The sequence below is a fragment of the Aulonocara stuartgranti genome (genome assembly GCF_965226115.1).
Source record: "Aulonocara stuartgranti genome assembly, chromosome: 14".
Classification (NCBI taxonomy): Eukaryota; Metazoa; Chordata; class Actinopteri; order Cichliformes; family Cichlidae; genus Aulonocara; species Aulonocara stuartgranti.
The window spans coordinates 8,238,715-8,250,724 of record NC_138950.1 but is presented as its reverse complement, the minus strand read 5'-3'; the positions used below and the strand labels follow the sequence as shown (position 1 = coordinate 8,250,724).

The 12,010-nt window shown below is 38.0% G+C and overlaps 1 protein-coding gene across 1 annotated transcript; it reads right to left on the bottom strand.

The window, feature by feature from the left end:
* Nucleotides 1-299: 299 nt before the first annotated feature.
* On the bottom strand, nt 300-11,382 carry rcbtb2 (regulator of chromosome condensation (RCC1) and BTB (POZ) domain containing protein 2). The gene is made up of 12 exons (XM_082503540.1): nt 11,149-11,382; nt 10,067-10,201; nt 9,257-9,407; nt 8,306-8,472; nt 8,068-8,226; nt 7,613-7,720; nt 7,364-7,506; nt 6,917-7,107; nt 3,891-4,017; nt 2,235-2,374; nt 1,997-2,127; nt 300-1,884 (listed from the first exon to the last, which is right to left on the bottom strand). Exons 2-12 carry the CDS (start codon nt 10,190-10,192, stop codon nt 1,744-1,746), a joined length of 1,584 nt encoding a protein of 527 aa, XP_082359666.1. The 5' UTR covers nt 10,193-10,201; nt 11,149-11,382; the 3' UTR covers nt 300-1,743.
* Between the last annotated feature and the right edge of the window lie 628 nt (nt 11,383-12,010).

Below are 12,010 nucleotides of genomic sequence, written 5' to 3'. Positions count from 1 at the left end.
TCCGCTTCTTGGTGGAGATGAAGAGCCAAAGTGCACTGCATGTGCGTGTCTTAAAATGTTGATATCATAGCAACCACTTACTGGTTAATGGCACCTGCAATGTTACAACTTTACATGAAGTAACGCATGTTTTATTTTTTAAATTCGTGACTTTCATTTCCATACATTTCACTCTCACCCCCTAAAAACCAAAGAAACAAACAAACAAAACAAAAACACTACTTCATGTCAAATGTTTCTAAAGCATTTGCATGGTAATGACATGACAAGAGCTTTTTAAGAACACCCTCAACAACATATGTTGTTATTTGTTTTAATATGTATTTATAATTGCCATTTTCCTATATTCCCATTAGTGCCAAAGTTAGCAGGTTGCAGCTTGCTTTCCATACAAATTAAAAACATTACCAAAAAGTTCCAAAAAAGAAAACAAAAACAAACAAACATTCCAATCAGCTTGTTTAAGTGATCACATTTAGTTATATCCATTTAAGCAGATTTGGGAATTCCTGATGTAATTATCTGGTAACTGCATTTAAAGACCATGAGGCCCTTTATTAGACTTGAGCTCCAACGAAGTGAGTTGGCACAACTATTTACTATCCAGAGATGCATATTAAAAAAGCAAAAATCTTGTAAAAAGGGAACAGAAGCTTGCTGCCAATATGTTAAGAATAGCAATAATTAAAAAAAACAAAAACACAATTAACAAAAAAAATCTGTAAACATACAATGAAATGCAGCTGTAAAAAATCAGCTGCATCTACTGTACAGTGTACACAAGACTCAACACGTTTGTGAAAGTCAAACTTTGTTTCCAGCTGCATAGAGAGGGTTAGTCTGAACAACTGTACAAGTACACATGCAATAGCATGCTCTCTTTTCACTCACTGCTCCTTTTCCTATCAGTCAGCATATGGTGGGAAAAACAACTTTCTACAGCAAAAAAGTGCAAAAGTTAGTGAACACAAATGTCAGACCACAAGTTTGGATGGTATATGAAGAACTGAAGAATAACTGAAACTTTAAAAAAGTGGCAAAATATGTTATGCGAGCTTAACAAATACAATCATAAAGCAGATAAAAACAAAAACAAATGGGGGGGAAACAGGTTGCAGTTTTACATGTGTTTCCCTCATAAAATGCCTCCAAATCCAGAACATTTTAGAATGAAGGCTTCAAAGAAAAGCAGCACAATGTGAAGAGTTCATTTATAGCTGACTTGGTAAATTTTTAGATCCTGTCTATGCTGACCGCAGATAACTTACGACATACTGATTGCATTAGGAACTGTTAAAAGGGCAGCATGATAAAAATGATTCAAATACCAAATCAAACAATTCTATCACAACAGATTACGTTTAGTATGTTCAGCATTTTCAGGTATCCAGTCCAAGCTGATTACTGTGACATGTCCACGTACTGGCTGTCTTGGTAAACCTTGACCAGTGTGGCACATCCTTTTATTCAGCCTCAGCATTGTGTGCTTGTTACAGGACTAGTGGCATAAACCTGTATCTATGTTCCAACCAAGCACCGTGTTTGGGCTAGCTTCAGAAAGGTAACAAAGAAGAATCACTTGGTGAGTGGGGCCTTAAACCATTTACCTCTCAGGTATTTACATCCTTAGTGCCACGTGTTTGAGGCGCTGATCTGCTGGGTGTTTACTTTGGTCTAGAATGGACTCTCGTCACTGAGATTAAACTTTAATGTGCTGAATACATCACAACAGGGGCCCAGTAGTCAGTTTTTGAAGGCCCCGTAGCGACTGGCTTTACTAATGAAGTTCTTGAGCAGGTCGTGATCCATGTCGGCAAAGGCCTGGGTCTGCGTGACAGCCGTTAGGTGGTTGACACAAAACTTGAAGCAGAATTCCTCCAGGTCCTAAAAATGAAGAGGGCTGTCTGGTCAGTGCTGAGGAGTATAACTGACTAGCTACTGTGCACGCCTCCACCACCATGGTGCTTTGACTATGTATCAGGGGCTATAAGCTTACCCGCGCCTCATACTTGACAGCAGCAGAGAGCAGAGTGATGGCGTTTTCTTCAGAAATGCCTCTCTTGATCGTTTCCTGGCACAGCCTCTTCAGTCTTGTTTCTCGGTAGAACGTGGCCAAGTCAAGCAACCCTGCACACACAAAAACAAAAACACACGTGATTGTGTTCGAGATTCTGCACTGACTTGTTGCAGCATTTCCTGGGCTGTAAAGAACTGTGATCCATGTCTATCCTTACCAATAGCGTCCTCTGGTGGCAGGTTTATAGTGTCAGTGTAGAGATACTCCAAGAAGGCTCTGTACACCAAGTATGAGAACTGATGAATTTCTATAGCATCCTGGTCAGATTCATTCAGCAGTGTTCGGAAATGCTCACACCTATCGAGAAAGACAGCAGAAGACTTGTGACAAAAGCACGTTTAACTCAAACTAACTTAATTAATGGGCAATCACACTTTATCATGTGCAGGTGACAAAATATAGTCTTATGCCAACAGGAAACTGCATTACCAAATGAAAAAAAGGAAATTAGCAAGAAACTTAAAAAAAAAGGAGGTTTAAAAAAAAATCCACAATTTTCATACTGAACTAGAAAAAGCAGCTTCAACTTCCAATAATTTATACCATCATACATTACAATGAAAACATGTTTTCTGTTGTAGTGGCAGTTATACTCTGCTGTTGAAATTACTTATTGATAGTTCCTTGAATTCTGCTAGAAGGGTACATGTATGTTTAGTGCATTGCAAGTTAATGTCTTAGCGGGTGAGTCCACATGATCACAGAATTGGTAGGCATGTGGTTACCAGCATGGAGCCTAGAATTCAGAGACTATACCATGCCTGTTAGTGTTCAACAGCATCTAATCTAAATACCCACCAGTTAAAAACAACCACAAGGGTAGATGGATAGAAGAATAGAAGAAAAATTGTTGTGTTTTTTTGTGTTGTTGGTTTTTTTTTTTTAACAGATTCTTTTTGACTATGCCTACTAATACAGGCCAAGTGCAATACCTTTTATTCCTTATAAGCGCCTGCATTAATTACCACTAATTACCATTTATCTTTTTATTTGTTTTTTTGCTTCAATTTTCTCCACACTGCAAATCTCTGATGGCTCAAAACAGTGCCTCTACCATTGCTTCTCAGGACACGGTTGAAAAAACAACTGAATCTTCACTCTCTGATGCATCTTAAACATATAATTTGCATGTGATCTTGCGCAAGCAGACAGTTTCCACTGTTGCATATTCGTGTGAGCCAGTGGACTAAGGTTAAAGCTGCAGACAGTCTGGCTCCTTCCTACTGACGGTGCAAAAGAGCAAGGGACTGGAATGCAGATACTCTGTGTTCAAGTGTGGTTATAAAAAGAAACACGGGAAACAATAGGCTTGTCTTTGCTACCCCGTGAGTTTAACAGGAAGATAAGGAAACTGTTTAGCATATGAAGTTTAAATATAGGGAAACCAGCACAAATTAAGTGTTTGTTATATATATTTACACACAAAGATGGCTCATTGTTTTTGCTGCAGTGACTAAATTGGTTGTCTGGATTTTAAAAAATACACCCATGTGACCAAGCTGAAAGTAGAGGTTAGAGAAGCAAAGTGTGCATTCATATATATAATTTTTTTAAACAGTCAGAGTGTGGTGGCCCAACAATAGAAAGGAAGAGCTGCAGACATTGTCTCCATTCCACAGATCATTATGTGCACTCAAAGATAACGATACACTGCATGTTACACCCTTCCAGTCACACACCAGCTGCTCAAAATGCCACAAGACTGGATTAGCTTTTCCAGACTTCCATGGTTAATGAGTCTACATTGTCCTTTTTTAAAAAAAAAAGAAAAAAGAATCACCTAAAGGACTCTGAATGTTCTTGTTTTCTGTACCTGATTTTTAGCAGAGCTTTGTGAACATGGATGCACTTCCCATCAACCAAGAACTTCAGATCAGAAATATCTGGACTGTCAAACTCCTTCTTCAAAGACTGGGCAACTGTGAGGTAATCATCACCATCTGGCAAAAAAAAACCAACATAAAATTATTATTACTATTTATTTTATTTTTTGTTAAATACAAGCATTTGGTCTTGGGGTTTTTTTGCTCTTAAAAATAAACATAAATTTGCTAAGCATACATTTAAACTAGGGCTGAACGATTATGGAAAATAATCTAATTGCGATTTTTTGCCCCAATATTGCGATTGCGATGCGATATGCGATTATTTTTTAAGGTCTTTGTCTTCTGTATTATTAAACAAAGACAAGCAATACATCATATAGTATGGCCAATACTATATTACATTAATTTTAAACTGTTCTTTCCTGGAAGACAGACCTCTGTTATGATGACATGAGGTGATGCATGAATTGATGACTGACATTTTTATTTAACTTCTTCAATCACAACAGTATATTTGAACATACACAATAGTTTATTTTTAGCTTACAAACATCTGAGCATAAAGTGCTGACAAGGAACCCTGGTGTAAACATTAAAATGAAAGTCAGTACAATGTGCAGATTGCAGAAATATACATAAAAAAAATCAGTGGCTTTACCACACTCAGTTTTTCGACATCTGTGAACTACTAGACAGTCATTCAATTAAAAAATAATATTAAATAAATAAAACTAATAAATAAAAAATACACACATCTTACTGATCTCTGCAGTCAGTAACATTACACATAAAGTGCAAACATAATAGCAATTGTATAAACACACACACAAACACGCCTTTAAAATTTAAAGGCGTGAAATTGGACGGTCTAGTTCTGATTAGCGTCACCGCTGTCTCGGTGGAGTTTAATAAACTCGGCCGTCTGCTTCTTGCTATCTAAAATATAACCAGACACTGGTGTAAATTCTCGACTGTCTCATACTTCTGTTTAATAAGTTTTCTGTTTGACGTTTAGTCAGCTGTGTGAAAACCAAGGAGGAACCCACCCGGGGGATTAATAGTTTTATTTTATCTAATCTAATAACTTTAATCTCAGCCAAACCGATTTACTCACGAACAAACAAAACACTGAAAAAAGCCCAACAATAACATTTTTAGGTTGTCTAAGTGACTTATATATCACGTTTAACCCGAGCAGCGAAACTCCGCGGTGATCTGAAAATGATGTGCCGGGAGTTGTGCCGTTCTCGGCCGCATCAGTAACCCTCGAGCTCCCGGCTAGCTGTCGAGCTGGTGGGTAGCAGACGCCTCTGAAAACGTCGAAGCACTTTTGCAAATATGGGATATCTTGATGAACCGAGCAGATATTTGATGTTTACACAACTACTTTCTCGCCTGAAAATATGTTAAAAGTTTATTTTGTGACCCAGAAAGATTAGTATGAGTAATTTTAAAACTTAGTAGCGGCCGCCATTGCTGGAAACTGGAGTTTGGCTGGGCCGCGCTATGAATTCTGGGATATGGTAGTAATTTGGACAGCCTTCGGCGCGTCGCTGTGACGTAATCGGTCTACAAAAGGAGGATGCAGCCCATGAATTTGGACATGTCCAGAGTATAATCGCAGCCTTTGCGGTTAGAAAATTGCACTTGATCATGTCGCAATATTATCGCAAATGCGATATATCGTTCAGCCCTAATTTAAACAACTTCTCTTTACATTTCAGTTCAAAAGACAGTTCTATGAGGTATTTATATATAGGGAATGAAAATATATTTCTTTAAGGCCACAGGTGACAATAAAATATTACCAACATTAAAAAAATGTCCACCTAAATGCTAAGTCAATATTTAAATTTAGCTCATCACATTAGCTTTCCTAACTGGAGTGTAAAGAAAAAAATGAAGCTATCACAGTTACAGGTTAATGCTCTTCAGTTTGTGTTGAGTTTGTATAAACATTTGTCGCAAATGAAGTGCAAACAGAGTTTCCTGTTTATTTCTCAGACCACTTGCAGGAATGTGTACCTATGGTACACTGATAAATGCCTACTGCATAATTATCTCTAACCAGACACACAAGTAAATGTCAGTGTCAAAAATGTAATAAAAAAAATCCTTCAATTATTGTAAAAGTTTGACTTTTGGGATTCTTTTTCAATTTTACAAATACTCTCCAGGCTGGCTATTAAACTATGTGACCTTGGCCTGCACTTCTCTCAGTGCAAGTGGATCCTTAATTTCCTGACTGGCAAACCACAGGTGGTACATGTAAACCACAAAGTCTCATCTGCTTCCTCCTTTCCTGTACTTCCTCTACACCTACGACTGTGTGGCCACTTCGTCAAGTTCCCATAATTTTTTTTTTTTTTTGTTTGTTTGTTTGGTTGGTTTTTGCTTTGTTTTATTATTTTCTTCAAGCCCTGTGTACAGGAGCTGCATACAAAAAGATATTTTGTGAAAAGGGTTGGCGTAATAAGCAAATGCTTCAGCCAATACCTTTTGATTAGCCTTGTCTCATGCTTTCTTTCTTTATGGTAGATTTTTGTTCTGTTTTCACTGTTTGTTTGTTTGTTTTTTTCACTGTTTTCACTGAGATTTGAATTTGAATGCTAATCAATAAATCAAAATCAAAATCAAATCACCAATTTCGCTGACGAAAGAGCAGTAGCGGACTTGATCTCGAAACAGTGACTCTGCTTGACGGTTAGAGATCAACCACCTAAGTGACTGGTGTAGGGAGAAAAACCTTCAGCTGCAAGTTTGTAAGACCAAGGAGCTAATAGTTGACCCCACAAGGAAACAGCTGAAATGGGCGACAGAGATGGATGCCATTAAGACCACCCTTCCCACAAAAATAACGGGGAGTAACTTTTACTGTTAGGCAATCATGTTGGGTGACATTCTAATGATAAAAAAAATTATATACAGCTGGATAGGCATATAAGTATTTCACTGTGAATTTCTGCGTGTTCGTCAAATAACTTAAAAATGTATGGTCCTATAAAACTCTTACCTACTGAGAGGAGGTGCCACGTGACTGCCGGTGTGGCAAAGCAAGCGAACACATCATCAGTGCTGCTGAAATGTGCGAGATGGGGACTGGCTACAGCCTGACCTCGACACTGACCCCACATCAGAACTTGTCCACTCTGTGTCTTGGCTGCTGACGTGTGACTGGTGTGACATGCAGCCACTTCGACTATCCTACCGAGAAAAATCACAAATCTAGATATACATTTGAACTTAAGACAGAAAAAGGCCCATATGAAAAGTGAACATTTCTCTAATAAAGTTCTTTTACAGTCAACAATCAGTCCCCTACTACTCCGTAGCATAAAACCACAAGTGTAAGAATTTGTACGAGTTTGAGACGTTTGGTTATTCTAGGGATCTGTGACCTATTATGGTAGCAAAGTACTGCTGGTAATTTACAATGGGAACAAAGTAACAAAGTACTAACCTCTCCTTGTCTGTGTTTATAGGAGTGGGGAGCGCTTGGTTACTCTTATTGCCTGTTCCCAACTGCCCGTATGAGTTGGCACCCCAAGCATAAACAAATCCCTCATCTGTCAGTGCCAACGTGTGTGCATATCCACAAGCGACCTGTGTTTGGAAAAAAAGAAAAAAGAGGGTATTTAAGATGCATGCAAACAGAAATAAGTAATCAAAAACAATATTTTGTTAGATTTATCCCTCTTTAAGCTCTTACCTGTACAATGTTTACACCCTGGAGGGCAGCGATTCGGCATGGTGTCTGCTGGTTTCCATTATTGCCCAAACCTAGCTGTCCATTGCAATTATAGCCCCAACCATAGATCTGGAAACAATGGACGATTTTGGGATATGCACATACCTCGTTATCAATAAGTGTGCGGAACATCACAGTACTTTTATTCTTGGGTTTTTTGTTAAATTAAATCTGAAATTCAGATTCTGATTTTGTGTGTAAAAACAAATGCAATACTATTTTAGGTCTTCTGACAGAGACTGAACGTTAATTTTTTTAAACTATACTGTCTCCACTCATACTCCAGGACCGTTCTTCAAGCTGTCATCATTCAGATCGAGCGTAAACACAAATTCATTTCAGACACTGTTAGAAATCCAATTTGTTTTTCTCTGCTTCATCATGGTTAACATGTATAGATGGGTGTGACCAGTTACCTCTCCGTTGTCCAGTACAGCCATAGAGCAGAGCTGTCCACAGGCTATGTTTACCACAATCTTGTTTTGCAGGCAGCTGCTGACCCGACGCGGTGTCGGCTGGTTGGCAGTAGAACCTGAACCAACTTGTCCAGAGTTGTTGTAACCCCACGCGTACACCTGAACACAAAGATGAATGCTCACCACCCAGAAAAATTCTCAGATTAAACAGAAACAAAGCAAGTAGAGGAAAATTTACCTCTCCATCAGTTGTGAGGGCAATAGTGTGGTGGGAGCCACAGGCCACTTCTGTCACTCTCTTGCTGAGGAGATTAGTGGACACCAGGGCAGGGGTCAGCCCGTGGTTGGTGGTGCCATTTCCGAGTTGGCTGTAGCCATTGTGGCCCCAGGCATACACTTCTCCATCTACACAGCAACAAGTGCAAGTTTATTGATGTTGTCACAGAAGTTAATATTTCATTAAAAGATAAGAAGCAGTCTATTTCACATGATATACTGCAAGTTAAGCAGCCATACTTTTATCAGACATCACAGATATCGATTAAATGCCTTGATTCACTTAGTTTAGTGTTGCATTGACTCAGTATAAATGAAGTACACGAGAACATATCCATAATTAACTTTTTTGCAACTTCTTTTACTGTAAATGCAGATTGAGCAAAGATTTTTCCACATGTAAATAAAAAAACAAAAAAAAACCTCAAACTGACTGGCCTCCCTCAGATGATGTGGAGTTAGTTAATCATTACCACATATTACAGGAAAACAGATACCTTTATGTTGCTTTAATCAAAGTTAAAGGTGCAATCAATTATCCAAATAAATAAGCATGCAATAATCACATTGAAAGCAACTCTCAGACATTTTAATTTAATATTCCAAACAGGAATGAGTGAAAATTGAATGTGTATTTGAAATTTAACAGTTTGAATGCATTTTTTAATCGTAATTTAAGTATGCATGCAACCACATCTCTTGGCCAAGAAGTCCACTTTGACCAAAAAGAATCACACTTAAAAAACTAGATACAATATGAAGCCAATGGTGGCACAAAATAAAAATAAAATATCAAATAAAATATGCATTTTGCATGTTTGGACTCATTTGCTTGTGATCTTATTCCTCTGCCTCCTGAAGACATTTCTCCTTGGTGACACACACAGAAAAAAAGGTTTTGGAGCTACATTACCTGCAGTGGCGATAACCACATGTGGCCCCGTTCCATAGCTTAGAGACACAATCTTCTTTCCACACAAGACATCAATCCTGCGTGGCTCAATAGTGCTTTGAAGATCTCCAAGCCCTAAACAGCCGCTACAGTTAGTCCCTAAAGCAAAGACCTGCAAAGAAAAAACATTAAAAATGTCTTTTTTTAAATATATACATTTACAAATAAGAATTACTCGATCATATTTATTGTGCATTTTTTTTTATATCACAAAATGGTGAAGTTGTCTTAATCTAATCTGTCTAAGATGGCAAATTGCAAATTATGATCACCGGTACACTAAAACAAACTAACTAACTACACTTGAAACCAGGCTATAATAATTTGAGACACTGTCTTTCTAAAATTATGACTGAAAAAAAAAAAAAACGGCAGCAAGCATGCTCATGCTGGGACTGCTGAATGTGATGTACGGCATAATTTAAAGTGAAATCCACCAAAATACAATTTAACGGTACAGTTGGCTGTTCCATAACATCAAACAAATAAGCAAGGGTGGAAAGATTAGGCATGCACTGCACCTTTCCAAAGGCTCAGGCATTAAGCTCATATGGCTAAAGATAGCCTCATTCCATCTGCTTATCCCTGTGCCTGTAACTGCACCTCATATCAAGCAGAGAGCAAGAAGGCCTGGAGCATTTTTATATCCACTTCAAAACAAGAACTACTCAAAAATCAATACAGAGAAATGAATGACTTCTATGCGTGCTTCAGGACAGCTTCACGTAAAGAAGAACAAGAAGGCAACCTTGCTTAAACTCCAAATGTTACCTCATCATTAACTGTGACATAGAGGGCTTCATTTGCAGCACTGCCAAATACACAAGCCTGCCGGATAAGCCGGAGTTCCTCAGGAGGAAGAAGTGCAAACACTGGCCACTTTCCCACGTCCAGCATACTACTCAGCTGTGAAAAAAAGAAAAAACATGGAGAAGCATATGAATCTAACTCACTATGGAATAAAGGAAAGGTTGATTAGATAAACTGAAAAACACAGATAAAAGCAGGAGTATGTTTTCATGTTAAATACTTTGATGGTCTGGTTGTTTAATTGTATTCAAATGGTTATTAAACTGGATAATAGGAACTTTCTGCCCTGTATCATGGAATGCATACATATATGTTAAAGAAAAGATTATTAAATTTCCACCTTTATCATCCCTCTTGAGTGACCAGCAGCATTCAGATTTAGATGGGCAGACAGATTAAAACGTGTACATCTGTTCTGTGACCTTTACTACCACAGAAAGTAAAGTCAAAATTATGTCATCTCTAAAGTCTAACATAATATTTCAAATATAACGGTTTCAATGATTGCACCATTACTCTCTATTATCAAACCACACAGCTGTCTATGGCTGTGTGTTAAATGGAAAACTGCAATCAACAGTAAAACCTACTCGTCTGATCTTCTGTGTATCATTATTTGTAACGCCTATAAAAGATAATTATCTTGTATTGCTAACAATATATTTCAGCTCAGTTTTTATTCACAAAAACAAACAAACACAAAAACCTGTTTTTATTGCCGCGTCTGACAAATTTACAGTGCTGTTGCATTGCCTTGCAGAAATATGAAGTTGCACTTTGCATGAACCCAGACAACACCTCCTTAAACACACACACACACCACCATGACCACCAGCTGCTGTTGCTGCTGGTAAGATGTCCCATACGTCAAATTAGCAGATACCGAAGACAACACAAACAAGCACCGCAAAACTAAGTGTGTTGGTTTTGATATATAAACTGTCAGCAATGAAACTACTACCTGAAATTATCCCACAAAAACTATCAAGCTAATTAGCGTAAAGAGCGGTGTTGTTGCTGGTACTTCCAAGTGTTGACGTTACCTTCTAGCTAGTGCTTAGTCCGCGAGGTCGTTTTCTGATTTAAAAAAAAAAGATACTAAAACATGTCACCCAACATATTTTTCAAATAACTTTGCCGGGGACGTCATGCCGACAAACTGGTGTAGGTCTAGCTTCACGTTAGCTCCTATGGTTGCACTTTGTTGTAGCTAGCTTTAATCGCTACACCACCGCCTGAAAAACATACACACACAACACCACACTTCCTGTAGTCACTTGGTGCGTTTACTGAAAATCGGACCTGGGAGCTTCAAGGTTAAATTGGTATTATACAGTAATTAGTGACATCTATTATGCAAGATTAAATAAATCCAATAGTCTTTTATTTGTGAAGTTACATTACTGGTCAATAGACCATAACGACCCAAGACTCACATGGGTTATAAGTTTAATGGAGAATATTTTTGCATGTTGTTTAAACATCTGTGGCATACATTGTATTTATTTATTTATTTAAGAAAAAAAAATATTTCACCCTACTTTTCAGGAGTTGTTGATATACCAATATCAATTTTGTGTGGAACTTTAGGAAACAATTGCTGGTGTGAAACAGATGTGGGTGATACATTTCTGGCTGAGTCGTCCTGTACCATTACAACTACAGGCACAGTTTCAGTATCAATGGAGAGCTAATCTCCTTTAAGTTAAAACAGTAGAATGTAAACAGAATGACACCTGACTCCTGACACACACACAAATACACACACTTGCTTGCCCACACACATCACATATTTGACCCTAACTGACCAATCACGGTCTTTTGACCCATGAAAGGTGCATTTTGTTTAAGTTAGTACAAGCTCATGTTATTGCGTGGTTTGAATTATTTTATTATCCCATCACT

What these genes read in the sequence shown, in the direction of transcription:
- rcbtb2 (XM_082503540.1), bottom strand. Translation starts at nt 10,192, where the DNA reads ATGCTGGACGTGGGAAAGTGGCCAGTGTTTGCACTTCTTCCTCCTGAG. An exon ending in ATGTCACAGTTAATGATGAG is followed by an intron (nt 9,408 to 10,066) that starts GTAACATTTGGA and finishes TTTTCTTTGCAG; the next exon opens with GTCTTTGCTTTAGGGACTAA. An exon ending in GTGGCACCTCCTCTCAGTAG is followed by an intron (nt 4,018 to 6,916) that starts GTAAGAGTTTTA and finishes TTTTTTTGCCAG; the next exon opens with ATGGTGATGATTACCTCACA.